General features: G+C 41.6%; 2 protein-coding genes across 2 annotated transcripts in view; one reads left to right on the top strand and one right to left on the bottom strand.

Moving 5' to 3' along the window:
* Window positions 1–27,866, bottom strand: part of cntnap2a (contactin associated protein 2a) — a 243,676-nt gene that overhangs the window by 105,062 nt on the left and 110,748 nt on the right. Inside the window, exons 4-9 of the mRNA XM_063912533.1 lie at window positions 20,403–20,550; window positions 14,839–14,891; window positions 14,451–14,601; window positions 13,570–13,754; window positions 9,623–9,766; window positions 7,882–8,143 (exon numbers count right to left, since the gene is read on the bottom strand). Coding sequence (XP_063768603.1) covers window positions 7,882–8,143; window positions 9,623–9,766; window positions 13,570–13,754; window positions 14,451–14,601; window positions 14,839–14,891; window positions 20,403–20,550 — 943 coding nt within the window. The remainder of the gene's footprint in view (window positions 1–7,881; window positions 8,144–9,622; window positions 9,767–13,569; window positions 13,755–14,450; window positions 14,602–14,838; window positions 14,892–20,402; window positions 20,551–27,866) is intronic.
* Window positions 447–1,862, top strand: LOC134883983 (complement C1q-like protein 2). Its single transcript, XM_063912537.1, has 4 exons — window positions 447–759; window positions 961–1,086; window positions 1,210–1,335; window positions 1,410–1,862. Exons 1-4 carry the CDS (start codon window positions 537–539, stop codon window positions 1,685–1,687), a joined length of 753 nt encoding a protein of 250 aa, XP_063768607.1. The 5' UTR covers window positions 447–536; the 3' UTR covers window positions 1,688–1,862.

The raw sequence follows: 27,866 nt of genomic DNA, 5'->3' as shown, positions 1-27,866 counted from the left end.
GAGTGTGCAGCTTCTGCCCATCTGGATAAACTCGATGAATGATGATGATTATGAGAAAAGCCCTACTTATTTCATTGTGCCATACTGTAATAAACTAGGTTTTATTAAATACCTAGGATATCTTTTGGTTGAGTTTGTGAAGAGATTAACAAATCTTGATCAAATCTTAAGAAAAGAGGTCAAATGAAACACTAAAGTATGATTTACATTTTGTACTTCCTTGTTTTTTGCAACTTTAAACGTTATTTGTAAAAGTGCACGTTCTCTCCCTTTAAGACATTTTGCTGAGTTGGCGTTCGGATCATTTGAGTTTATTTATTTTCTAAGGGAAATCATTCTTGCATTAACAGCTGTGGTCATTGCATCAGCCTACCTTCCTAAATATGGTCAGGGAGGGCCTTCTTGTGCCAACCCTGCACATAATAAATAATAGGTGAGGTGTTTGGCTCACAACACCTGTGGTCACCGGGAGACACAATTCTAAATCTGATTCTATTTCATTTCTTCCAGGTATTTCTGGAGGCTAAGGTTTTACAATGAGGGCTCCTCTGCTGCTGGTGCTGCTGTTCTGTGTGACTGGAGAGAGCGGAGGAGTGGACCCAGGTTTACAGGCGAGTGTGCCGGCTGGGAGCGAGATCTGGAGTGAGCTGAGAGCTCTGAAGAACATGGTGGTGCAGCAAGAGGAGGAGCTGAGCAACACCAAGGCTGAGCTGCAAACCCAGAGAGACACAGTTTCTAGTCTGGAGAACGAGAACCGAGGTAAGACATACACAGCGTCTGTGATGTTTAGGGTGGGGGTGCAATGAAAGACTATAAGCCAATTAATCTGCTACTTTAGTAGAACCTTACCTCAATAAGGTGAAAAAAGTTAATCACAACCAAAACATTTTTAAGAAGGCTGGGTGATACTAGGAAATCTTGAAAGAGCAGTTGAGAAATGTTTGTCTCTCATCCTGGCAGCCCTGGTTTCCAGAGTCACAGCCAGCGAGGTGGAGGTGAGCGCTCTCAGGGAGGAGCTGGATGTTTCTAAGACTGAACTGCAGCTGACCAGGAACACACTGGATGAGACTGGAATGAGACTGTCAGGTATGATAAGAGATGGGCAACCTTAAAACAATGAAAGAATAAACATAAAAGTGACTCTCATCACTTCTCTATGAAAATATCCATGAGTTTACTGTTGGTTTGTGATCCATCTTGTCTTTACAGGCACTAAGGTGGCTTTCTCTGCTGGTTTGAGCAACTATGGAAAGTTTGGACCTTACAATACTGAAACTAACCTCGTCTACAAAAGAGTCATCACGAATATTGGCGGGGATTACAACTCAAATACAGGTGTGCAAAAAAGCAAGCATCTTCATTTTTCTTTAGAGACAGAGAAAGCTGACTTTTCTCCTCTGCTGTTGCAGGTGTCTTCACGGCCCCCGTCAGAGGAGTCTACTATTTCAGTTTCACTGCTTTGAACAACAGGAACGGAGAGTGGATGGCAGTTAACATGTACCGTGACAGTCGGAGAATTCTGCACAACTCCAAACAGTCCGATGGTCATACTTTCATTTCTAATGCTTTGGTTCTCCAGCTGGATCGGGGTGGGGTGGTCTATATGCGTCTCCATGAAAACTCTGGTCTTTATGATGATAGTGACAACTGGAACACCTTCAGTGGCTTCCTGCTGTATGAGCTGTGATTCTCAAATACGATCTAAACAACATTAACGGATGATTTCTAAACTTTGAATTTGTCCATTTCATTCTTTGTCAATATTGTCCTGATTGGCTCAGTCTAATCCAGCCATTTAGAGGCAAGAAGTGGACTGTGTTCTGCAATCAATGAATAAATAAAGTAATGTGTGAACATCCCCATACTGCCCTGTTCTTTATTGACTCTTTTCCATTGAAGTACTCAAACACAGTCTAAAGTTTAACAATAAGCATAACTATGTACAAGCTTACTTTGTGTCTTGGGAAATTTTCAAGCAACCCTTGACTGAGCTAATCCAAATGACCTAATTGCTTTAGTGTTGTTTCAATAAAATATGTCCTAATTGCAATACATAGACATAATGAGGTCTGCATTTAAACGTTTGGGTGAGTCGAACACTACTCTGAAGTACTGTAACTCACAGCTTATTTATATCCCACAGTTTTGAGTGAAAACCAACACAAATAAATAATGAAAACTAAAGAAAGTTAGAAACTCAGAAAGGATTCCTGGCAAAACTGAACACAGGACCACTTCAACTACCCACTGGTGTATTCGAGACAGAATGTAAAGTGTTTTATCATTAATATTACAAATATGAAATTCACAACAACATCTATAATTGTTCCTCTTCTGAGACTTCAGAGCCCCAGAAATCATTTTAGCACTTTATATTTAGAGTATTTCATATTAAGCTCACTGGATTTAAAAGAGTAATATATATGTAAGAAACAAAGACAGTATCTGCATGCTTTAACCGAGAATTACTGCCGTTTTCCTCCACTTCAGGGACTTTGAATAATAGACTAAGGACATTTAAAGAAATATTGTTTTTTAAACAACTTGTTGGACTGGAAGCTCAGTTAAAACCGTTTATTTGGGCAATAGTTGTACAATTTAGGGATATAAGATAGAGATTGTCCTTATTTCTATTAAAGAATCACCTGAATATACCGTCACAGCTACAGACATTGGTTTTAAAATGATTCATTTAGTGGAATAAAGGAAGCAATTTAGAGTTGCACATTAACTGTTCCATGGGACCCAAGAGAAGAAGGAATACTTATATTTTCCTCCATTCAGGACACAATGTTATACCATAGTATATTGATCGTATTTAATACTAGAAAGTCAATATGGATTGTATTGTTTGTAATGCTAAAGCAACACGTTAGACTTCAAGGTGAACAGCTGATATGACTTTAACAGGTGATGTTCTTCACACAGTGAAGTCCCGTATGATAGTCTATCACAGAAGCTGTGGAAAACCAGCCACCTTTAACTGTATCAACGCCAGACTCTGAAGATAAATGGGTTAAAATGTAATTGAGGGAAAGCCGGTTTGATTGATCCATCATCGGCAGCTGCTGGGGCTCCACCCGTCTGCAGTCTACCGGAGCATCAGCGGCTTCCATTACTCAAAGTGCTGCTGCCTTCACAGTTGCAAAAGAGACACGAGCTCAGGAGGGAGGTGTCAGGGAAGGTCTATTAAAGCATTAAGGGCAGAGCAGCACCATCATCCATGACACCTGGGCCGGGCTGAAGGAGTGCAGGAACATGTTAATAGAGCAGAGGGTGGAGCTGACTGTCACCCAGACTCAGCTGCAGTGCCACAGAGACAGAGCGGTGAGGGGAGGAGGGGGAACACCGGGGAGACGAATGGAAGACCTAATGATGAAGCTGATTTATACACTTTAATAGATGTCTAAGTGAGCGGATGTGCTTTGCATTTAACAGGTTTTATTCGACTCATTGGAACTTTGCATTAGACCGTGCTCTACCTCAGTGTTCCTGTGGTGGAAGAAGAACTCAGAATTTACACTTAAGTAAAAGCAGCAATACCAAACAGTGAAAATACTAGAAGTCCTGCATTCAAAATCTTGCTTCAGTAAAAGTACAAAATATACTTAAAGTAACAAAAAGTGCTTTTTCAGAAGTAGATCTTAAATATTACATGAAATATTATTAGTGACGCATTGAGGTGTTGGTGCTGGTAAAAGGTGGAGCTTATTTTAATTACTTAATGTACTTTACAAATATAATGAAATGTCAGTGCTCATATTTTAGTTGATGTATATTTTGCATCAGCTAATAATCTGCATTCTGTGAATGAACAAAGCTGTCCAGAAAATGTGTTGGCTTCCGAAATGAAGTAGAAAAGAATCATAAAGAAGCATTATATGGACATACTTAAGTAAGGTACAATTACAATTGCATTTAATGCCCTTTTTAACTCACATGCAAGTGAATTATTATAGTATTGTAGTGGGAGAATCGTGAAAAAAACAAATCTATAGTAAAATATCTGTATAATCGAGAACTGTAAAACCAAAGACATGCTTTAAAGGATCTCCACCAAAGGAAGTGAGATGTTCAGTGCTTCAGAAACTACTAAATACATAATTTTATCACAGCCCCCCTGATAAAATGAAAACCAGCAGAGGGAGTTATTATGGGAGATAAGCAGTGGCCAGGTGAATACTAATCAAATCCTCAGAGGAAGCACACAGATTACATAGATATATGAGAGTAAAAGCAACAATTATGATGCTATCACATTACACAGCGTTGTTTACGGCTGCTGCTGGATGGTTCTGTTTCATTTTACCAAACTCACACAGTGTCCAGTGTGTAGCATTAACACTGTTCCTGAATACCTTACTGTCTACTGCCTCATCCCTTCTCCTATTCTCTGCTTCCCATCACGGTTAACCTCTCCCCTCCTCTCCCACTGTTTCATATTGATCCTGTATGTGCAGTATAAATTAATTTTGCTTCCCATAAATTCATGGGGCCCGCTGGCAATCCTCAATTTATCCTCCATTCCTAAATATTTTGGTCCTCCGAGGGAGTTTGAAGAATTTTAAAATGTCCTTACGGATGGCAATATGCCAATTAAACAAAGCCAGAGAATACAACACATTTACATAATGCACACATGCACAGACACACACACACAGACATGCACACACACTCGGGAGGAAAGAAACAATAACACATTATAATCCGGGGCGGTTGCAGGGCAGTTTTCCCCCCACAAATCTGTGCCTCAGGCCTGTTATTGTAATTACTCATGCTTCCTATTCTGACTGTGCAAGTAACCTTGTGTGTGTGACTGATAGTAAATTCTGCATCTCAAAGGAACTGATGTTATTACTTCTGGCTAAGTTGATGGGTGTGAACGCACGGATGAGAGAACACACAAACACTCGCAGAGTTTTAACGAAGAAGGACTATTCCTGCCGTGGAGGTGGCGGGCTGAATCAGACAGTTTACGCCGCCTGTGGCTTTGTCTTATTTTGCAATGAGCCTCGCCTCTCACCGAGAGTGATTTTGTGGGATGGTACATTGCCCAAGAGGTATAAAATAGGCCGATTTACAGAAATAATAAAGAAAGGAATTAATGCAAAACGTAATAGAGTTGTTCTAGCATATCATAAACCTTTTGTATGAAACTGTAAGAGGGGGAAGACATTACAAAGCAGATTTAAAAATAACATGCAAGAGACATACGAGTATCGTAGAAACTTGGTGCTTTTCATTATGTAAAGAAGGGGTTTCAATCCAACAAGTATTTACATTAGATGATAGTATACTAGATATTCTTTATTGATTACAATTTGGGAAACTTTTAAAATGTTGTTTTAACTTTTATTTTATTCATCAAATTATTATAATTATGTTCCTTGATTAAAAAAAGTAGAACTACGAATAAAAGAAGGAGCTAAATCTAATTTCTGCTTCCTTGCAGCTATACTTACATATTTAGTTATTCTCCAACATGAATTATAACTTCTAATACCTTCTGTTTGTAGCAGGAGTAAAAACACCTTTCCACAACGAGCTCTGAGGATATGAGATTTTTCCCTCCCTGCAAAAGCACCAGAGACGGTTTCCATGGAAACAATGCAGGTGCTAAATAATTGGATAATTAATCAAAAGGACGATCAGAAGAAAGCGTCTTCAAAACACAGAATCATACCGACGCTCACCTGCTGTCAGCATCAGGTAAATAAGGAGTGTGTTTTCACTGGCTTTGGTTCAGCGCATCATTTCATGGTATGTAATGTGGAAAATAGGAGCTTGATTAGTTTTTGGGGCGCATGAAAGCATGTTTTGTTTCTGCTGTTCGGCCATGAAGGCAATGTTTACCAGCCCCACTTTAACCAAGATGTTTTATAAAACGAACAAATGAGTGATGAGAGCAGAAGAGAGGAGAGCTAATGAGTAAGAAAAAGCAAAGAGATGGGAAAATTAGATCAGAGTCCCTGCAGGAATCACAATTGCTCTCTATTAACACACACACACACAAACACACACACCCGGCCACAGTCTAATCTAGAGTGTTTCCTCAAAGGCCTCAACCTCCCCGTATCTCTCTGCCTGAGAGGAGGAAGTGGATGAAATGATAGAGGTTTCCACAAAAGAGAGAAGAGCATGTTTCCGCAGGTCACAAACAGCCTCTCACACACGCACACACACACACTCACACACACACATTTGTGAGATCGATTGTACCTACAGCTCTGTAGCCATTCATAGAAAAATTAACTTTAATGACCTGGGACCCACCATGGACAGAATGAGGTTATGAAGATATATTCAGGTGTTTTTTCTGCCATCAGAGACTTGAAGCTTTAATTTACCACCTCCCATCCTTCATCCACCCCCCACTTCCTCACCTGCTGATTCACTTGGGCTTTGCAGAAAACCCTTTCGGAAATTAAAAGATGGTAGTGTGAAGGTAATTCTCATATGCTTAAAAAAAGGTTTAACTCTTTTGTCTAGACTTAAATATTCCTCTTTTGCAATATCTACAAATGAAAAAGCACCAGAGAGACACAGGCATTCTACTGGACTGCTGTGTGGTCACACCTGTGTGAAATGCCGCCAACTAAAATTCTGGGTCTGTTTGGCTTGTTAGATGTTTGTCTCTAAATCAGGCTCTCAGTGATTCAATCTCACTGTTATTGTGTAGAAAACAGCAGGACGGAACTAAATGCAAGCTGCTAAATAGTGTGCCCCTTCTTTTTGGAAACTAGCGCTAGCAACCACTTCACTCTAAAGCAAGCGATTTGATTCGATATTACCTTCATAATAAAAATGAGGCTCAAAAAGAAACACACATATCTGGTCATTAATGTCTCCATGCTGCAGGGCTGCAGATCAGTGGAGTATTTCAGTCTGGTTCTACCTTGCAGCAGATGCTTGATTATATGTGAATAAGCTGTCGCTAAATAGCTTCATAAGCAATCTGTCCCCACTGGGAAAAGAGAACTGGATTGTGTAGTCGCGGTACGATCCCCTCCCTCACTCTCTCCTTGGTGTGTGCACATCTGCCAGGGTCTATTTGCATTAGGAGGGACTAAGCATTTCATTACAAGTCTACCATGCTCCCACTGTGTCATCGGAGCCAGTGTGTCTTCCTTTCTGAGAGATGCAAATAACAGAACCAGAGGAGGTGTGTTTGTGCGTGCGGGTCTGTGTTTGTGTGGCTGTGTATTCAAGTAATAGTGATGTAATCGCAGGCTCAAGCCCAATTAGCCCAGAGGGTAACTCCGTAATAATCCCTACCCCAGGGCATAATGGCCTATTAAAGCAGCAGTGGACAGAATAAATGAGTATGTCCAAGGAAAGAGAAAGGAAGGGGGAGAGATGGGAGGAGAGGTAGGATGTACGATTAAGGGAGGGTATAATAGAGGATAAGAAGAACAGAAAAGGACTTCTTTAAAAAGGTCTGTGCATTTCAGTGTGACTTCAGAAATGATTTTCTACAGCATTTGATTTAAATATGAAACCATCTGTCAAGCATCTGGGCACAAATCATACCCTAATAACTTGTAATATGTTTCTAAACATGTCTAAATGAAACATGTATTATAAATATACCAGTTAGAATGATCCATGTGTTTGTTTCTTCAGAAAGTTTCCAAATGTAGAGATGACCTAAACAAGCTATACACCAACCATATACAAACAGAATATGTCAGAAACCTGTCTAGGCTGTCGACCAAAATCCCTTAATTTTTCTTAACCCAACCCTGCAGCATGTCCTGTGTTCAGAATATATTTGTGGCGTCATCCTTTGAATACAACAGGAAGTACGACAGTTACATCATGACCAATTGGCTTCTCACTTGAGCTGTGTGTTATTGTGTGAGCTCTTGCAGACGGACTCACCTGACGATAGGTCCACTCGTTGGTTTCTGGTCTCTTGCGTCACGTTGATATGAACCCCCACCTTGCTGTCCTCCAGGGAGACCTCCAGCGTGCCGTCATTGAGATTACTGAACAAGAGCAGCCCGTTGGGGTTCCACGTACGAAACTGGAAGCTGACAGATATGGTGTCGTGATTAGCTCGTCCTGGCAGCTGCAGGAAGCTGGTGGCGTTGAAGAACACCGGGAATGTGTGTGTCTCCACGCAGGAGAAGGACAGGTTACGCTGTGGAGTCACCAACAAAGACAGATCATTGAAAGTCATTAATTGGTCTAAGCTAATCCCTTGAGTGTGGGCTAGCTCGTGAAGTTGTTTGGACTTTTTAAAAGCCCCAACACTTTAGGAACTCTTGATTTTATTCTGCAGGCCTTTGTTGCTTTGAGTCTCCTGCACATTAACCTTCAGAAGCTCCTGATTGAAGCTACATTCAAAGACTGGTGTTGCTTGTAAGCATCAGAATAATGGCTCCTCTTCTTTGAAAGCAGGGTTGAACAGTAACCTCGCTGATGTTTGTGTGCAGGAGGGAAAAAAACGCTTCTGTGGATTTTAGGGACTAATTACCTCCGAGCTTCTCCAACCTTGTGCTTTTAATCAAATCATTAGCAAGCGCACACTATTGAGCTGCCTTACCATCTATAGATGATTCCTGATTGCCTCTGCCTGTGTGTGTGTGTGTGAGATTTGAGAGCAGATCTGTTTTGATTAGAAATGAAAGGCGCGAGAGTCATCAGAGAGAATTAGAGGTGCAGCTTTAACGAACTTGATTAGTGTCTCTATTTGTTATATCAGTTCACTAGAGATCCTATTTGATGGACTGGCTCTCACTTGTTCAGGAAGACGTAGAGAGAAGTGCTTTAAAGTCTGTCAAAGCTCGTTGTAAAACTAATTCTAAGGATGACAAAGCACTTAAACCAAACAAAAGATGGCACTTTTGTGGCTGCTAAACCTGCACAGATAAGGAAAAAAAACAGTTCTTGAAGTATCTGCACGATGTGAAATGCTCCCCTTAATAGTCTCTCCCTGATCCTGTGCTATTTGAGCGTGTTTGAAAAAGGTAATATGCAAATGTTTGGTGCAACATTGTCCCTTTTCTATGCAAATGAGGCTCATTGCAAAGAGAAAAAGCGATCAGAGCTAATAGCCAAATACATTAACAGTGAAATTATTAGCTTATTTAGAGAATTGTGGTAACTGAAGTGCATTTATAAGGAGGGTCACGCCCACACTTCCCAGTGATCAAGGTTTATTAAATCCTTAAACCAAGCTATAGCTTGGGGTCTGAGAAAAAGTACATTTACTTCGTCTCTGTCTCTGATTCTGCTTCTGTGTTTTGGTGCAAATGTATAATAAATGTATAATTGCATTCAGAAGCAAAAAAAATATGTGGAGTTGTGTTGAAAACCAGCTGTTTGAGTGATAAAATGGCACACAGATATCAAAAGGAAGCACGAAAACAGGAGGCAAGCACACGGAGAGGCCACTGATGGGTCAGATGTATCTGATTAATTATGAATCTGTTCAACTTTTGGTACGATGAATAATTTGCCCTCTCACTCAGGTCAGAAACAGACTTAGTGTGACAATAATGAGCATGCTGAGTTTTCAGCTGCCCTCATGAGCGTGTTATTTATTTTAGATTTAAAGTTACAGTCTGTATCTGTGTTTAAACACAGGAGAGCATATGTGTGTGCACAACTCTCTTACAAAGCTGGAGGTGTCTATCTTCTTCCTGCGGGCCAGGTCTGTGATGTTGTCTCCGTTGTAGTTGATGCTCTCCATGCAGCCTTTAAAGTTCTTCCTCCCGGCTCCAACTGGCTTTCCACTGTACGGCATCCCACCAAAGCTCAACTAGAAGAACAGAGGGCAAAAATACACATTAGGATTCTGTATCTTTGATTTGTTTCTACCTCTACAAGCAGAAGAGTACTTGCTTAGCCATTTCCCTTGAGTCAAGGAAGCCAGTTCAGATCCAGTCACTCCTCTGATTTTATATGTAGGACAATTAGTGTCAAACAAACATTACATCCCAGCATATTTGGTCTGCATAACAAGGACACAACCGACAAACCCTAATATAATTATTTTTAAACCAAACACCTTGATATCAGCATATGTGCATGATAGATATTAATACAGTACGACCGCTGGAGCAGTGAGAGGAAGCATTAGAGGAAGGGGCGCAGATGTGATGAGAGGAGAGCTGAGGCTAATAAACATCTGCTGGGAAAAACTGAAGGACACACATCTGCTGGGAATGTAAAATGCGTCTCATATTGTTGTGTTTTAGAGCATGTCTTTTTTATTTCAGACATAGCACTGAGCGAATCCAAGATCAGGGAAGATGCTGTGCAATTACCAGTCGATATGTGTCTGTCTTTCCGTGTGTGTGTGTGTGTGTGTGTGTGTGTGTGTGTGTGTGTGTGTGTGTGTGTGTGTGTGTTATTGTCTGTCTCTGCAGTGACGATCCAGTAGTCTTAGTAATTACTGTCAAAGGTAGACACAAATGGATCCAGACACTTATTCTACAGGCTTAAATAGGAACAGAAAACATCTAGACAAGCACACACACACACACACACACACACACACACACACACACACACACACACACACACACACACACACACACACACACACACACACACACACACACACACACACACACACACACACACACACACACACACAGAAGATGGAGCGTGCGGACTACTTGGAGTATAGTGGTACTTTGAGTAAAAGCTTGTCACAATTTTGCTATTTGTGGAGAGACTCAGTCAAGCAATAACACTGCACAGGATCCATTTAGGGTTTTACACACACACACACACACACACACACACACACACACACACACACACACACACACACACACACACACACACACACACACACACACACACACACACACACACACACACACACACACACACACACACACACACACACACACACACACACACACACACACACACAAAGATCCCTTAATTCAACAGCGTCAGTTTAATTGGACTGTGCTTTGTCTTGCCCTATTTGACACGGGAACCGATCAGCCATATCAGCAATACCTGCTAGAGGTCACACACACACACACACACACACACACACACACACACACACACACACACACACACACACACACACACACACACACACACACACACACACACACACACACACACACACACACACACACACACACACACACACACACACACACACACACACACACACACATATATCCGTTCACAGCTCCACACTGAGACGCATTTCATATCCATTATGCAATCCGAAATCAATGTCCTGTTTTAAGTATTGTTGGCTGCACTCTTTGCATTGCGTAACTGAAACACATTAATTATGTGAGTTTTATGGATTAGCATTATAGCACAGGCTGAAACCAGTATCCTGTGTTATCAATGCACAATGCAGATGAGAAAGCCGAGCTGCAGTACCACCAGTGATGAGAATGTGTTCAAAAAAGCATTGGAAATAGTAAAGTGAATTCATAAGAACTTACGAAAAGATGTACAGTTCAATTACGGATCCCTGTCCAAAACAGAACCATATCTAATGACAGTGAGCAGATGCTATTGAAGGGGAAATTGTGCGTCACTATAAATATTCTGGAAGAAATGCTAGGCTCCTATGTTTAAGGACATAAGAAAGGAAGCATTGAAGCATTCAGAGAATTCAACCAACTGTTATCATGGCGGCTGCTTGAATACTTACGGGTCATTTCACTTTAATAGAAACCTTCCTGAGCAAAAAACACAATCCGACCTGAGCCATTGTCCCATCAGGTTTAAGGCACAGGCAGAGCAGGCGCCAGTATTTTTCTTGTGTGTTTCCCACCTCCCCTGTGTCTTCTCCGCTCCCCTGTGTGTGTGTGTGTGTGGTGTGTGTGTGCGGTGTGTGTGTGTGTGTGTTCTCCTGCTCTCCCTCTCCTGGCTCCTATGTCCCCGCTCAACCTGCACTGCTGCTATCAATCTTCTCCTCACCTCTCTCACTCTCCAACACTCCTGCCTACAATCAGCTCATAATCTCTGCAGCACATCAACCCCGGCTCCTCTTCCTCCCTGTGCCGGCTCTGTGTCTCCTCTCCTGTGGTAGTCAATTGCTTCAGGCCTCGCTAGTCTAGTTAAATCTGAGTACTTGTAGTTGTGGTGATTACCAGTCAGCCATTAACTCTTTCCCCCCCTGTGCCTCAGGATCATCTGCCTTCATGACTGCCTTGCAAAACCATCTTCCCCTCTCCACCATTCCCTGTTGAGGTGCAATAAACCTCCTTAAACTTATCCTACCTCTGTGTGTGAGTTCTTCCACCCTGGCGAACTCATAAGAGTTTGAAAGTATCGTACAGCTCTTTTGGAGGGTTTAGATTTTATCTGAGAACTGCTCACCTCAGCAGATATTCAGCATGTTGTGATGAATATAAGTACAGCCCAAGGCTCCTGAACAAGAAGCCTCACCTCCATCATTATGTTCCAAAAAATACAACACCTCAATCATTAATGAAAGGACACCTGCAAGCTACTTCGGGGAGACTGCTAAAGTGCACTGCTACACTCCATATGGCATGCTGCTCTCTTTTTTAAAGCTGTCCTGCTGCTCTGCTCAAAAGCTCCTCTTCCACCCAAGCATCCACTGAGCAGAAGTTGACCTAGAGGGGAAGTTGCTGTTATCGATTTTACTTATTTGAAGTCATGAGTTTAGAGCCTCAGAGCCAAATTCTCAGCTAAGTTTGGACTAAAATATACATCACCTGAAAAGAAGTCAGCAACTTCATATGAGTGCCAAGGCTGCTGGTTAGAGTCATGTTGTAACAGCTAACAGGCTACTTAATGCATATTGGAAAAGCCTCATGTATCTTCTTATAGCAGTGCACTTTGTGTGTTATATGTTATCTATTCACAACGTTCTATCACTTTACTGTCAAACAAAACACATCAACATAACAACCAAAGTCTCTTTAATTCAGAGTTATGCACGGACAAATGGCATCTACTATGTCTCAGTTAAACTTTAGACTTTTCTCTTTGACCTACTTCTACATACATGCATTGTCTGCAATAACTAGTTGCATTTCCACTTGATCTCTAACCTGCAGAAATATGAAGGCATGACAGTAAATTGTCACATTCCTGCAATGGTTTTGTCCCAGTCATGCGTGCAAACTCACAGAAGCACCAAGTAATTAGCAAGAAAACCAACACTTGTGCCTCCTCTGGCTTTGCCCTGCACTTTGACACCCTGCTCAAGCAATCGTTCTTGCTCTACAGTAGCCAAACCCTCACACGTACAATCATCACTCAGGTGGAGCTGATGTAGCTGAATAAAATGGCTGACATTTTAGCTTCTTCCACACTCTGCCAGTTCCTTTCTCATAATTGAGCTCACCCATGACTGCCTATCAATGAACACCAGTTGAATGATTTGACACCCAAAGGTTTGATGATGTCAGGCGGTTATGTCTTATTATAGTAGTAGTGCGTGCAGTTAAGCAGCAAAGTGCTTTGTACAGCTGTAGCTAACACATATTATCTCCCAGTCATCCATTGTGCTTTTGTGTTGCATTATTTCCTTCTTCTAACTCAAAGGGGAAAGTACCACACCCTCTCCTCTTCACACCCAAGCCTCTGAGGACCTCATACCTCATAGTCCAGATCGAGGTGGTCGAACTCCCCATTGGTCCTGAAGTGCTGAGTGTGTCGGTCCAGAGTGAAGTTGACATTACGTCGGTAGCGTTCAATCACAACTGAGTGCCAGTGGTTGTCATCCAGGAGGCTGCCGGTGGTCACAGAGGTGTGACCCATGATGGAGCCATACTGATTACTGCCTGTAATTACCATAATAATGATGATACGTTACAGAAATATATCAGGTAAAAGGGTAACAGAGGACTTTCCTTTTATTCTAAAACTATTATTATATATATTTTGTGCATCTTAAGGACTAAATATGCAGTAGAGATTTCTCTGGCAAGGCTAACAGACATGTGTTTCCTGAATATGTTTTGCTCATTTTCATGTATTTATTCACGGACTATTGAATATATGGAAGTGCACAGGTCGATTCAAATAGCTGTTTTTGAATTTTTCTTCCTGCCAATAAAATCCCACCTGACATTTCTTAAGAAGCCCAGAGTGCATTTGGTTGTTACTACTGGTCAGTGCATCAGTGCAGTGGTTTTGTGTGTGCTGCAGTGCGGCCTCTCTAAAGGTTACAGAGAGCCGTCAGCACCACAGCTGCTGGACAGAGAGTGATGTGCACGGACTTATGGATTGTTGTGCCTGTTGTTTACAGGGTAAATCAATTGAGGGACAGGGCATTAACTCAGATTACAAAAGTTTAGCATTCTCAAGCAATGATGGTATTATTCTCCTGACCGGTGCATTCATTACACTGAGTATGTCCAGGAATCAAAGCAGTACTGGATAGCTTGCAAGTATTTTCAGAAGGTACAACATGTGTTCAATGGATACTAAGTCAGCCTTTCTTTGCATTTCATTGTAAAGAAGAGAGTGTTTCTGACCCAGGTTTATCTGCATCAGCAGCTTGGCCATGCGCAGCTCCAGAGTGATGTAGTCCCCCTGTTGGCCCTCCCCATGGAGAATCACACCCTCACTCTCTGACGTCTTGAACCTCAGTGCGATCACATCTTTGATGATCTTCATCTTCTTCACCTGCACAGAAGTGAGAAAAAACGACATGATAGCTGGAAAACACCTCAGGTAACTAATTTGCACCTGAAGACACGCAGAAAGAAAATAAGAGCTTTCTTCACTTTGCTGCAACAAGAAGGCCTGCGCGTCCCCAGATCTCTACTACTTCCCATCACATTGCTATTTGGTCATATTTAGGATCCGAGCTATTTCTACTAGAATTATCTTGCTAGTGTGAAAAGTTAACTAATCCAGTACCTTAAAACGATAAGAGATCACACCCAGTCCATCAAAGTTGATCACGCCCGCCCCTGAAAAGACAAAGTCAACAGTTAGAAATAATAGAGATAGACAGATATGTATTTCACCTACTGAGCTATATCCATAATACACCTGCAATAGCAACAGTAAATTACATTTGATGCAAATACAAACACTAATCAATGTTTGAGGTCATGACACACACTATAAATCACACTCCTCACATAAAAACCCCGCACAAATCTGAGGTTACACCCTGAGAGGAAAAGCCTGGGGCAGAAATGATGCAACAGTCCTGTAAATGTGCAGAGTGCTGGTGGATTTGTGTGTGTGTGTGTGTGTGTGTGTGTGTGTGTGTGTGTGTGTGTGTGTGTGTGTGTGTGTGTGTGTGTGTGTGTGTGTGTGTGTGCAAGTTATCCTTGAAAGTAAGCATTGTCAGGTGTGCTAGTATGCTAATAACAGAGCAAAAGACTAAGGGTCTGTGGTTAAAGGGATATTTTCCGGCTGCATGTGCCACCTGTGTGTGTGAGGCGTGTGTTAAACATGTCGTTTGTACAGGTTACTATTGCTGCAATAGAGCTCTTATTGTTTCAAATGACATTGTACCCCAGGCCTCTTCCACAGAAGACATTTTGACGTGTCGCAGTATGAAAAGCTCAGGTGTAAATAACACGATGAATGATGCCTGCGTTCCATTAAGCGGCTTGTTTCAGGGTCCCGACATTATACACTCTGGCTCACTATCTGTCACGGCTCACTGGGATAATTGAATACAACACAGCCACTGTTAATGTTATTAGTAGCACCTGCGCTTTTTTATTCTTCCCATAATGGCAAGTCAAAATGTCTGCTGTTAAAAAGGCCTGTATCAAAGGAAGAGCGTGAGAAAACAGCTCAGGTAAAAGGATCCTATTTTCAAAACATTGCAGCTTTTTCAATTTAAATAATGTGAATGAGAACATATGAGCTAATAGGAAGAAACAGAGAAACAATAAATCCTGGCGAAAGCAAAAAGTTTTAAAGTTTTACATCCTATCATAAACCCGCCAGGTGTTTTCACTTGTGGCTAATTAGCTGCCGGGCTAATCAGCCGGAATGGAACACACCTGTGTGTGTGTGTTCAGTTTCAAGCCTGTGAAACAAAGTTTTCTACAGATATAAAGTGAACATATTACAGAAGCTGAACCAAAACAACTCAGCAACAGTTGCTATATTTACAGAAGAAACAATATATTTGATTTACATGCAGGACAACTAAATTGAAATTCAAATGGAATTAAAGTTTACATCTAAAAAAAGGAGACACGGTGAAGGACGATTTTCAGAAGAGGAATAAAGTGCAGTGCTTCAATCGCTCTTCAATCTTGCTATCTACGAGAGTGTGTGTGTGTGTGTGTGTGTGTGTGTGTGTGTGTGTGTGTGTGTGTGTGTGTGTGTGTGTGTGTGTGTGTGTATGTTTGCTTGTAGAAGGTAGTGTGTAGAGGATAAGACAACAGAGCTCGGGAAAGATCCATCCATGCATGCACAGTCACATTGTACCTCACTCTGACTTCCTTGCTTTGAGAGTTATATAACATTTACACAACTATGCAAAGTCTTTCATAATGAACACCTGGAGAAGAGGGGGGGTAAGGGAAAATTACATCTGTTTCCTTTGTTCTAACTTCAGCGCTCCCCAGATGATGCCATGCTGTGTCTCTCTGGGTGGAAAGACATGTTTCCTGCAGATCAAACCCATCCTGCAAACACCAACTGATCTTTTCCTGTTCTCTTTTTATTCCTCAACTTTGGGAAAACTTTGAAATATTTCCACATGCTGCATCCTGCTTATTATGTGTGTCCTTTATGCTTTGTAAATCAATAACATCTGTTTTTGCCTTTGTTTTAGCATGTTTGTCCAAATTGTCTTCATTTTAATGCAAAAACTGGTCAAAAAGGAGAAATTCACCTCTTTTGGTTTAAGATTAACCTCAATATTGTTCTTGCACCAGTTCTTTCACTCCCTTTGCTCTCTCCTTCTCCATTATTCCCTTCTCTCTTCACTTTCCCCTCTTCCTTGCATCCCCTTATTTGCTTTAACCCTCTTTCTCTCTCCCTTTCCCTCTCTCATCATCTCCTTCTGTCACGTTTATGGTGCAAACAGTGTTGGCGGTTGACAGTTTTCCAATTGTTTTATGAGATATTGCAGATCTAGGTGTGCTGCTCAGAGAAGGGTTGGCGGCTCAGCTGAGTGCAGGATGTAAGGAGAGAGACTTTATGGAGGATTGAGGGCTTCCCAACTACCTGCAGACCACAGTGAGATGCAGAGAGAGAAGAAGGAGAGGGGTTGACCCACTGTGATGCAGAATAACATGGGCTGGATTATGTGTTTGTAGCCGGGGCAGAAGTTCATCACTCAGGTTTTCTACACAGCGTTGTAGAGCTACAGAGAGCAAATGGTTCTGTAAATGCCAAAATATGTCATATCACATTTAGAAAGCAAGGTATTTCGCTTAAAATGGTTTCTATTAACGAGGATTGAACTATTTCTCCACTTTAAACACAACATATCAAGTTTGATGTTTTACGACATGTTGTAGAAGAAATGATGTCCTCAATTTGTTTGGGTGATATGAATTTTAAAAGCTGTTTAAAAAATGCCCTTCAATACAGTGTATGGCAAAGGTGTGTGTGCATGTGAAGGTGTGTGTATGCAAACTTGTGTTGTGTGTGTGTGTGTGAGCCAGTCTTTATATTTGATGTATTTGAAGCACACTGAAGGATGTAATTATGTATGTAAGTGCCGTACGAACAAAAGCTGAACTGAAATAACTGGAATAGCTGCGTCTTGTTCAGGTATATTAAAGTTCCACTTCACTTGCATTTAGTTATTAGTGTTAAAATGTATCCATGGCAACATAGGGAGGCAGCCAATAAGGTGGCTGGAAGAGCAAAGCCATCAACAGTACGACTTTTGCTAAATATAAATGCTTTTTAAATAATTGGAGTGGACTTTTAATGATAATCAAATGTTAGATTTTACGTTTGAGTTTAAATGATGTCAATGGTTTTGATATTTTAAAGGTAAAATGTGTTTTCGTGTTCCTGTAATGCAATGCTCCTTCACTGATGGCCTCAGTGCTGCTCCAGATATAGATGCTTAGTCAGATAATGATAGTGAATCATCGTACAGACAGCAGATTTAGAGTATAGTTGCCATAAATGGGCCACACGTCGTCATGATACACCCCCATTCAGATTCTACACGCATGAGAGTTATTGGTTTGTACAGAAAATGTGATTTGCCCCACCGTTTCCGTCTGATTTCCCTTCCTCTCACACAGCAGCTCGACTCCTTCCTGACTCATTTATGAAATAATTGATTTTCTGTTGATCCTGCGTTAATCAAAATGGAAATGAGCATGTTAAATTCCCCAGCATTGTGGCTCACGACTCCTTTGTAGCCCGTAGCTCTGGCACAGACACATGCACACACGGCCTTTCATTGCACATCCCTATATGAGTCATAATATGGACTTGCATTGCATTTTCCCAGACCTAGAATCACCATCTAGAAGTAACACATTTGGTGATTATGTCGGGAACATAATGTCTATATTTATCTGCCTCCTTCCCCTCCTACTACCTCTCTTTTGTTCTTTCATCCCGTTTCCTTTTCTCTTCTCCTCTCTTTCATCTCTGGGCTGGGAAACAGGGAAACATTTAGGAGGAGTTTATTCTAAGAGAAGCGGGAGTGAAGGGTGGGAAGATGAACAGACGAATGTACAAGTTCTCATTTTCTGACTGAATGCCTACGAAAGGAGCAGTGACAGCATAATCATGAGAGAGCACTGTGGGCTTCAAAACACAGACGACAGAAAACGGTGAGAGATGAAGCGGCCCATCAGGGGGAGTGTGCAGGTGTGTGTTCGTGTTTCTGTCTCTGTTATTAACGCTATCTGAGGTGTAAGCATGTGTACACCTGATTGTGTCTTCTGTGTCTTTATTGTGTGTTTCATCATCAGCTTGTGGCGGAAAACATTTACAGATCCAGCAATTCAGTTTGCTTATTTGGCCTCAGAACCCATGTGTTCTTTCAAATGCTTCTGGGTTGAAGGACATTAGCTCCATACATACAATATTTGTCTGATTTGAATGTTTTCTTGCATCAAATCAGCTCCATTTGCAACATCATATTTGGCTAAAGCTCAAATTTGAATGGTGCATAAGTTTGGGGTTTTTGGAGTCCATACTTATTCTGTGTTGTAGGGCAAACAAAATCTATAGAGACATCAATGCACAAACCTCCATTGGATTCAGGTTACAATTACATCCAGCAGATAAAAACATAATCAGATCTGATTCACTGCGAGGATGCTGCAATAAAAATAACTCAAATCAAATCTAGTCTTTATTGATTGAGTTGTTTACAAAAGTAAACACTTGTCAGAGTTACAAATAGAACTTGGATTAAACTCTATTTACCAACTTGTTCTGTTAAAGACAACTGCTTTCCATTACTGACAAGACCTTCACATAAATAAATACAATATGTGTCAGGTATATCACCATTAAATGAGACCAACACTATTAGAGAATATACACTGCAAGAAGTATATATCATTCAAATCAGAACAAGACTCCAATCAGCAGTCACGATTAATAGAAGTGAATTATTTTCTGTCAAAGTGGTTTGTCAGTGCTGAGTGTTTTTGTTGTGTGGACATGTGATGGACATGCATTAAGAGAGCTGGATGCATTTTCACACGTGTGGATCTCTGTGTGTGTGTGTGTGTGTGTGTGTGTGTGTGTGTGTGTGTGTGTGTGTGTGTGTGTGTGTGTGTGTGGGTGTGTGTGTCTTTGCACACCACATCTTGTCATCCTTATCACTACTGACTTGCTTTTCTTTTAACATAGAGTAGGAAATTAAACAAGGGAACTATAATCAAAGGGATGAGGGCTGACTGGAATGCAATACATGCCCTTGTTTGCACCCCCCCCCCCCCCACACACACACACACACACACACACACTATAATCGCATCTCAGGAGTGAAAGACCTCCGTGTGTCACTTATAACAGTAATTTATGCAGAGGCTTAATTGAAAATTGTTATCAAAATCAATTTGGCAGCCTTTAATAGGATGAGAGCAGAGAGCAGCGAGAGAGGCAACTCCCTGGATGATACAATTGTTAGAAAGTGGGAGACGGTGTGTACGTGTGTGTGTGTGTGTGTGTGTGTGTGTGTATGTGCTTGCATCTGGACATTCCGTGCATAAAGTCACAGTGTTTGTTTGTGAATGTGTGTGTGTGTGTGTGTGTGTGTGTGTGTGTGTGTGTGTGTGTGTGTGTGTGTGTGTGTGTGTGTGTGTGCAGGCAAGTTTTCAACCTGGGTTTGTTTTGAATTCCTAAACAGCATTAGCTCATAATGAAGAAAAAGCTATTGCGACATAATTGGAGCTGACAAACTATAATTGCACTCTCCACGGATCCATACATGTTTGTCTGAAATAATAAAGTATCACATACAAATACAAGTATTGGAATGCATGTATTGAGTGTGTGTGTGTGTGTTCACTCACAGTAGGAGCAGCCGTAGACTTCTATGCGCAGACCGATCCGTCCCTCCTCGCTCCAGTCCAGAGGGACGAGCCTCAGGAAGCGCGCCACGATCCCCTGCTGCAGCTCGTGACGAACTGAGCTCTCCGAGTTGGAGTTTCCGGAGAAGGCCTATCAACACACAAACACACACAATGAAATGAAATACATCAAAGCCACAGGCCTGCAGTCAAACAAGCAGCTTCGGGACGTGAGGAAGAGTATTTGTTCCACTCACCACATCCTGCCCTAAAGGTGCCCACTAACAAAACATACAAAATAATTATGAGTCTACACACTCTAATATGCTGCCATAAGAGGATCCGACTACAGGGGATTGGAGGAGGGAATTGCATATTGTATTTACCTCCAACAGGATGTAGGAAGCTCCCTCATCACATCATCTGATATTTAGGCTGATTTTCAGAGCTTGTGACTGATGAGGTTCACAGTTTCCTGACATAATACTGCGTGCTACATAAGCAGTGAGTCTCTGAAATATCACTCTCTAGACAACCTCTAAACAATCCTGTTTTGTCTAGAAATTGCATGCACATTTCCATATATGCAGTTTATGAATCCCTGCTGTGTCTCAAGCAACAATGATGTGGTATGGATTTGAACACATCATGCTGTATTAGGCAATTAGTGAGATCTTGAGAAATGTGATGCCAGTACCACACTTGAAGAACAACAATTACTGTGGCACCATCCTCCAGCAAAGGTAATATTCTTAACTCCAGTAATCCTGTTAGAGAGAAAGCTCAGTGCATGAATATATGTATTTTAATTCAGAGAAATGAGAGGGAGAAATCAAAGAAAATCCATCTGAGCCAACAAGGTGAGCAGAGTATGTCGACTTCGGCTCCGTGTGTTGCTTCCTCTCTCCTCGCGCTCTGTGTCTCTTCCTACACTTGACCTGGCATTATGAACCTCCATCCACCGACTGATCTAACCTCACCACAGTCCCTCGACTATTTTCAGTTCCTCTCAGAAACACACACACACACACACACACACACACACACACACACACACACACACACACACACACACACACACACACACACACACACACACACACACACACACACACACACACACACACACACACACACACACACACACACACACACACACACACACACACACACACACACACACACACACACACACACACACAGACCTGTTCCCTATGCTGTTCTTCTACACACACAACATTTGGCAGGAGCATCATTAAGAGCATAGCTGGTAACACGATGAGAGGAGACAGCCATGTGTTGGTCTAGATAAGACATGCATGGGTCAGGGGAATATGTCAGGCCTCTGCTTTGAGTGGACTCCTCAGTGACCCGAGTGTGTCCCCCTGAAGATATGCTATCTGCAAAGAAGAAGATGGTCACACAGAAAGCTCAGAGAACCTTTACTGTGGGGTGCAGCAGACATGAGGTGAACCTCCTCCAAGCCTTTCCTCCACTTTCATTTATAATCTTTATTTACCCAGGCCAGGTTAACTGAAGGCACAAACACACACATTTTTTTTTATTAGCACCATGCTTCAAATTCACACAGCTCCACATGACTCATCAGGGAGCCCTTCAGTACACTTGAACTGCAGCAGCTAGTCTCTGCAGGTGCACAGGTCCTGGATGTGGGGTAAATGATTTGCAGCCATGGAGCTCACTCACAGTACTGTATGTCACAAGCCAACAAAAAAAGGAAACACCTTCCAAGTTAACACAGAGCTCCTGCTCAAGTCACATTACATAAGGGACACCATTTGTCATGTCACACTCTTCCTTTCCTGAGTGGTTCAGATGAATTCAAAGCATCTAAAATATGTTTCCCGGGCAAACAGAATACCTAGCATGCATATCAAAAGTCAGATGTAATTCCTATGTCTCTGCATGCATTTTAAATATGCACATGTCCAATGGTAGGTGATATTTCGTTCATGGATAAATGTTGGATCAAATTAAGACTGGAAAAATACACTGCAACACCTTTCCATAGACTGACCACTGATGTCTTTACAATAAACTGCATCCTACAAGAAGCATCTGGAAGAATAAAACTGGTCGACAACAATTTCTCAGATTTTGTGTCCAAAATGCATCTATTTTCTTACGAAATCTTCTAAATCCTCCTTCACATCTTGTGCTGCATGTTGGTCCTTCACAATTGTATTTCCAAACACCTGTGGTCCTGGCTCAGGATGTAAAAAACGCTGAAGTTAATCAATTTGCACGCACACACACACACACACACACACACACACACACACACACACACACACACACACACACACACACACACACACACACACACACACACACACACACTCAAGGTGTAAGAGATAGAAAGGGAGAGAGAACAAAATCATTTTTTAGCTCCACCCAAAAACTCTATCCCCATTTCCCGGTTTCCTTCTCTTATTTCTCTATTGTGTTCATCCCGCTAGTCGGCACTTATCTGTGCTTGGCTGATGAACAGCTCAATTCAAAGGCATTACTATGCAGCGCGGAGGACAGAAGGTAGGATAGTGAAGAGGAGAGGAGGACGAGGAGGAAAAGTTGTGGATGCTGAACACCTCGTAAAAGTCTGCTTAGTCAACCATTTAATTCCCTCTCCTCCAAAGTCAAATCATTAACAAGCAAACCCATGAGTAATTGGGAATTTGGTGGCTGTGTGTGTGTCACTTCATGGAGTGTGTGTGTGTGCGTCTGTGTGACCGTTTATGTCAGTGAGTGTGTGTGTTAGGCAACTTAAGAGCTTAGACACTTTGACGTTTTGTTTAATCAAGAACTGAGGTAATTTACGGCAACAAAGGCCACAGAGTGCCCGAGGCGCCGCTCAGTTTTCACTCGCTGCGTGTCGATGCGTGCACATGCTTTATGGATTTTGTGAGTTTCCCTCCGCACGTTTTAAAATTGATGCATGTGTCCATTAGAAAATACTTTCAAAATGTTCTGCAGTAGTTCATGAAATACATAAATTAAAAACTCCTTGGGAGATTTAAACCAACATGGGATAACTTCTAAATGCCTGCAACAATATAACATGCTGTGTTTTAAAAGTATAAATAAGAAAAAGGAAAAATTGGATGGAAATCATAGCAGCGCACATGATTTAGAGCCATCCATGAGATCAGTGGAGGAAAAGCAAGGAGAGGAAACTTGGAAAACAAAAATAATGAGGGAAGCTGAGAGCCAGCCAGAGTCCATGTTGGGCATTTGGGCTGCTGTCAATCAAGAAACAAGAAACCAATCAGTTCACTACAGCTGGTCAACAAAAGCCCGGGTGGTCTGCTCTGCCACGCACGCACGCACGCACTCACGCACTCACGCACACACACAGACACACACACACGATGCCATGCCTTGTGTATATTGTATACAGCCATTATCTAGTGGTTCAGCAGCTGGCCTCCTCCCCCAGTCACTTACTTATTGTCCCTGGCTGCATGTTTTTCATTTCCTGCATGTACATCTGTCATTTCTGTCTGTGTTTGTGTCAGACAGAATGTGTGTGAGTGTGTGTGTCTTTCTTTTGACAGCCAGAGACAGGCCTTTCCAGAGAACAGATCTCCAGATACTGAGAAACAACAAGTGAAAGCTATTTTCTGCTGTTTGCTGCTGGACTCTTTGTTAGACCAGCCAGGAGTAAGGGCCATTGTGTGTGTGTGTGTGTGTGTGTGTGTGTGTGTGTGTGTGTGTGTGTGTGTGTGTGTGTGTGTGTGTGTGTGTGTGTGTGTGTGTGTGTGTGTGTGTGTGTGTGTGTGTGTGTGTGTGTGCATGTGTTTGTGTGTGTGTGTGTGTGCTCCTTCCAAACAGAGGCAGGGGAAATCAGTCCAGCCTGGTCTGGTCTTTTGTTTTTATCGACAAGTGAACAGGACAAAACAGAAGGGCCATAGAGAAATGTATGTTTCTGTGAAGCTCTGTGGGGGGTGTGTGGGTCTACTGTGCCAAGGACAAACTGTTGTAATGCTAAGTATAAGTCATGCATCTTTAGACAGTGTTAAAGTAGAATTGTCGACAGGTGTGGGGGCATATGTGAGTGTAAATGCCTTCAACAAAGACTTATTTTAGAGCAGCTGGCTTTTGTTGAAAACTACAAAGTGTTTTCTGAGAGAAAGCGAGTGTGACACCACCTTAGCCGCTGCTGCGATCACTTCAAGTTAAAGTTAGCGCCTCTTTATGGATATGGCTTTGTCTGCCCTCTTTCCAACAAACTAAAGCGGTTTGTATATCCCAAAAGAGCTGAATGTTCTCAGTGTGCGTCCCATGGGCGACTGCCGGGTTGTACATGTCACTCGCCTGAATTAGTAAAACACAGCGGATAGGAAAGGCCTGGTTGAAGCCTAAAAGCTGCCTCAATGGGGGAGAACATTTCCAATGGCTAACCACGTTGTGACAAGTGCATACACAAACTTCCCACTACGGGTGGAGACCACAATCTGTTGCACAATAATGTTGCTTATTACATAATGTCTTCCGTTTTCCTGCCTCTTGTCCTTATTTCTAATGTCCTATCCATTGCTCTGATATACTATTTGAGAGAGCACTGATCTTGCATTGTATTGCACACCTGCATGTTTCATTATAATCTTTGACTTTATGTCCAGTGCCATATGTTTTTGCACATCAAACGCTATTTATTTAGGCATGCAAGGTGTTTCCAATGTTCTCTTTGAGCTGGGGCTTAATTATAACCCTTTGTGTGTGTGAATGCTATGTGCCGGCGCGTCGCTATTCAGATGAGTCTCTCATTAACGGCTCTCACCTGCTGAAAAGGACCTGGTGACAAAGAGACCTGAATTCCTTTCTTTGCTTTCCATACATTTTAGCTGAAAAATTAGAAACATTTCCAGAACATTTAATACTTTTTCAAACAGTTCCATTTTGGATAATTACTGACTGCAGAGGAATCAAAAGGACTGTGGATGAATCAGGAGTCACATCATCAGCACTGGAACTTCCCTAAATTATCATTTGTGGGAATAATATTCCCCCGCACTGAATTCATCTTCTCAAAGAGTCAGACGGGGGGACAGAGGAGAGCTTCAAGAGAGCATTACTCAGGCGGGGAACACTTGGCAGCTTCTGTCCCCTGCTCACCAGAGACCAGCGCTGATGGAGTGAAGACTTTGTCCCTGCCTCGCTATAAAACCTCTCACCATAAGTGGCTGTGTGTGTGTGTGTGTGTGTGTGTGTGTGTGTGTGTGTGTGTGTGTGTGTGTGTGCGTGTGTGCATGTGTGCGTGTGTGTGCGTGTGTGTGTGTGTGTGCGTGTGTGCTAACAACTCATAATTCGTGTGTTTTGACATGATGTTTGAGGGGACAGCATTTTCAGACTCATGTCCGACTCCTCCTCGTGCATCACACTGCCCACTCACCCACAGCTCTGACATTAGTTGTAAGAATCATGAGGACCATTTGGGAAGGGGGGGGGGTTTAATTCAGCAAAATGAGTCAGACAGACATCGTCAACAACAACAACAACAACAACAACAACAACAACAGTCTTAAGGACCAAAGAGATATATTTTAAGAGTGGTTTTAGTGGCAACGTCTGCACACAGTCCTTACCATTAGAATCACTGTTTTCGTGGGAGAAATAAATAAAACCTACAAAATATATTTAAATACATAATAAAATAAATAATAAAACATACAAAATATTGTGCAAACATATTTAAATCGACATAAGAATTTAAACAATGAGCTGTAACAACTGAATAAAATGCATATTGTACTGAATATATAAGGTGGTGTATAAAATAAAAAATAATGTAAAACTGAAATAGAGAAATAATGATCCAATAAAATAAATGATATGTTTAGAAGTGTAAAGTACAAATGTACACAATGTACTACAATATGTAACATATATTACAATATATACAGTGGTATTGATGTTTCATGGCTGGAATAGTGTCCTTAATATTTCAATGTCTTGTCCAACGCCCCTTAAGTACACTGCTCATGACAGTCTTATGAAAATGTCACAGCAGCCTCTGAAGTTCTTCCACACTAAACCTCCACGTCTCTCTGGGAAGAGTTCACTATCTTTTTTTGATACCTCCTCCTCGTTATCCAAACTCAGCATTTTTTAATTCCCATGCAAGTCTTATCTGGAAGTGACATTAAAGAGGCTGACATTCAAAACCTGTGAAGTTATCGCTTTGGATGAAGATATAGAACCTACACTTTTAGACTTGAAATCAAATAGTTTGGAGAAAAAAGGCATAAAAAAGTCATATCTGTGACTGCCAGCAACGTACTCTGTGGTCTGATTAGTTATATTCAAACACGTTGGATCCACTAACAACTCCCCACAGCGTTGGCCAGCAGTATAAATGTCAGTGGATGTGTTTGCATGACTTCATACATGTCGGTGTCTCTTTTAGCAATTTATGTGCTTGGTCAATACGAGTCAGGATGAGGAGGACCATATCTGTTGATACACAAATAAAACTGAAAGCTAAACCTCTCAAAGATCTTGCACACAAATCAAACGAGTGCTCCGCGTTCCTCTGGCGTAAATTGGCTCATTTGATCGGCTCCACAATCCGTGTTATCAGCTGGAGCCAGTTGCTAGTTGTAGATCATCTCCATCTGCGACTCATTTCATGGAGTCTTGGAAACCTCTGGCTTGAGCTCCAAAAGCTTGCTTAAATATGGTCTTCATCTTAAAAAAAACGCTTATCTCCAGAACAATGAACAATCTGAGAGAAAGCAATGGCTATATGTTCTCCTCTTGGCAAAATACATTACTTTTAGGAGGATATTTCCTCCTGCTTCACTGACAGTGTCACTGACAGTGTCACTGACGTGAAGCAGCACTTTGATAAAACTCATAATGATGCACGTGAATAACTACAAACCCGAGCAGGAGCACCATCATCCTTATTCAAACATCAGAGCAGTTGCAATGGATTTGGTTTCATCTACATTGTGCAGCTATAATTAGAGGCAAATAAATTAATCAAATATTGCTGTTTACATAATACTTCCCCGTCTCCTACTCCTGATACTCTCAGATACACTTCATTCTGTCTCCCACACTCAGGATCACATCAGAAGCTTCACAAGGAAAGGAAAACCGACTCAAAGCCTCAAAATATCTGTGTGATGTGGCAAATATGATGCATACTAATATGAATTCAGGAGAGAGGTTATGACACAGTGATGTCCTCAAAATATTTGCATATGATGGAGCTTTAAAAGAAATAGCATTGCCACTATATTGTGTTTAACATACAACAGATTTCCAACGTCAGAGTGGTTCTGGAAGATGGTAGCTTAACCTCAGATGGACTTTTAGGTTTAATATTAATATATAAAAGTATGTCCTCATTAAAAGAGTGTTCAAAGTCTTGTTTTTATTCATAACAGCCATCTGCTGTCTCTCCTTAATGCATACATTTTATGCAAGATATTTTGAGCA

Source organism: Eleginops maclovinus, chromosome 21 (assembly GCF_036324505.1).
Source record: "Eleginops maclovinus isolate JMC-PN-2008 ecotype Puerto Natales chromosome 21, JC_Emac_rtc_rv5, whole genome shotgun sequence".
NCBI classification, from domain to species: Eukaryota; Metazoa; Chordata; class Actinopteri; order Perciformes; family Eleginopidae; genus Eleginops; species Eleginops maclovinus.
The sequence above is the reverse complement of the archived record's forward strand: the minus strand, read 5'-3'. Positions and strand labels throughout refer to the sequence as shown.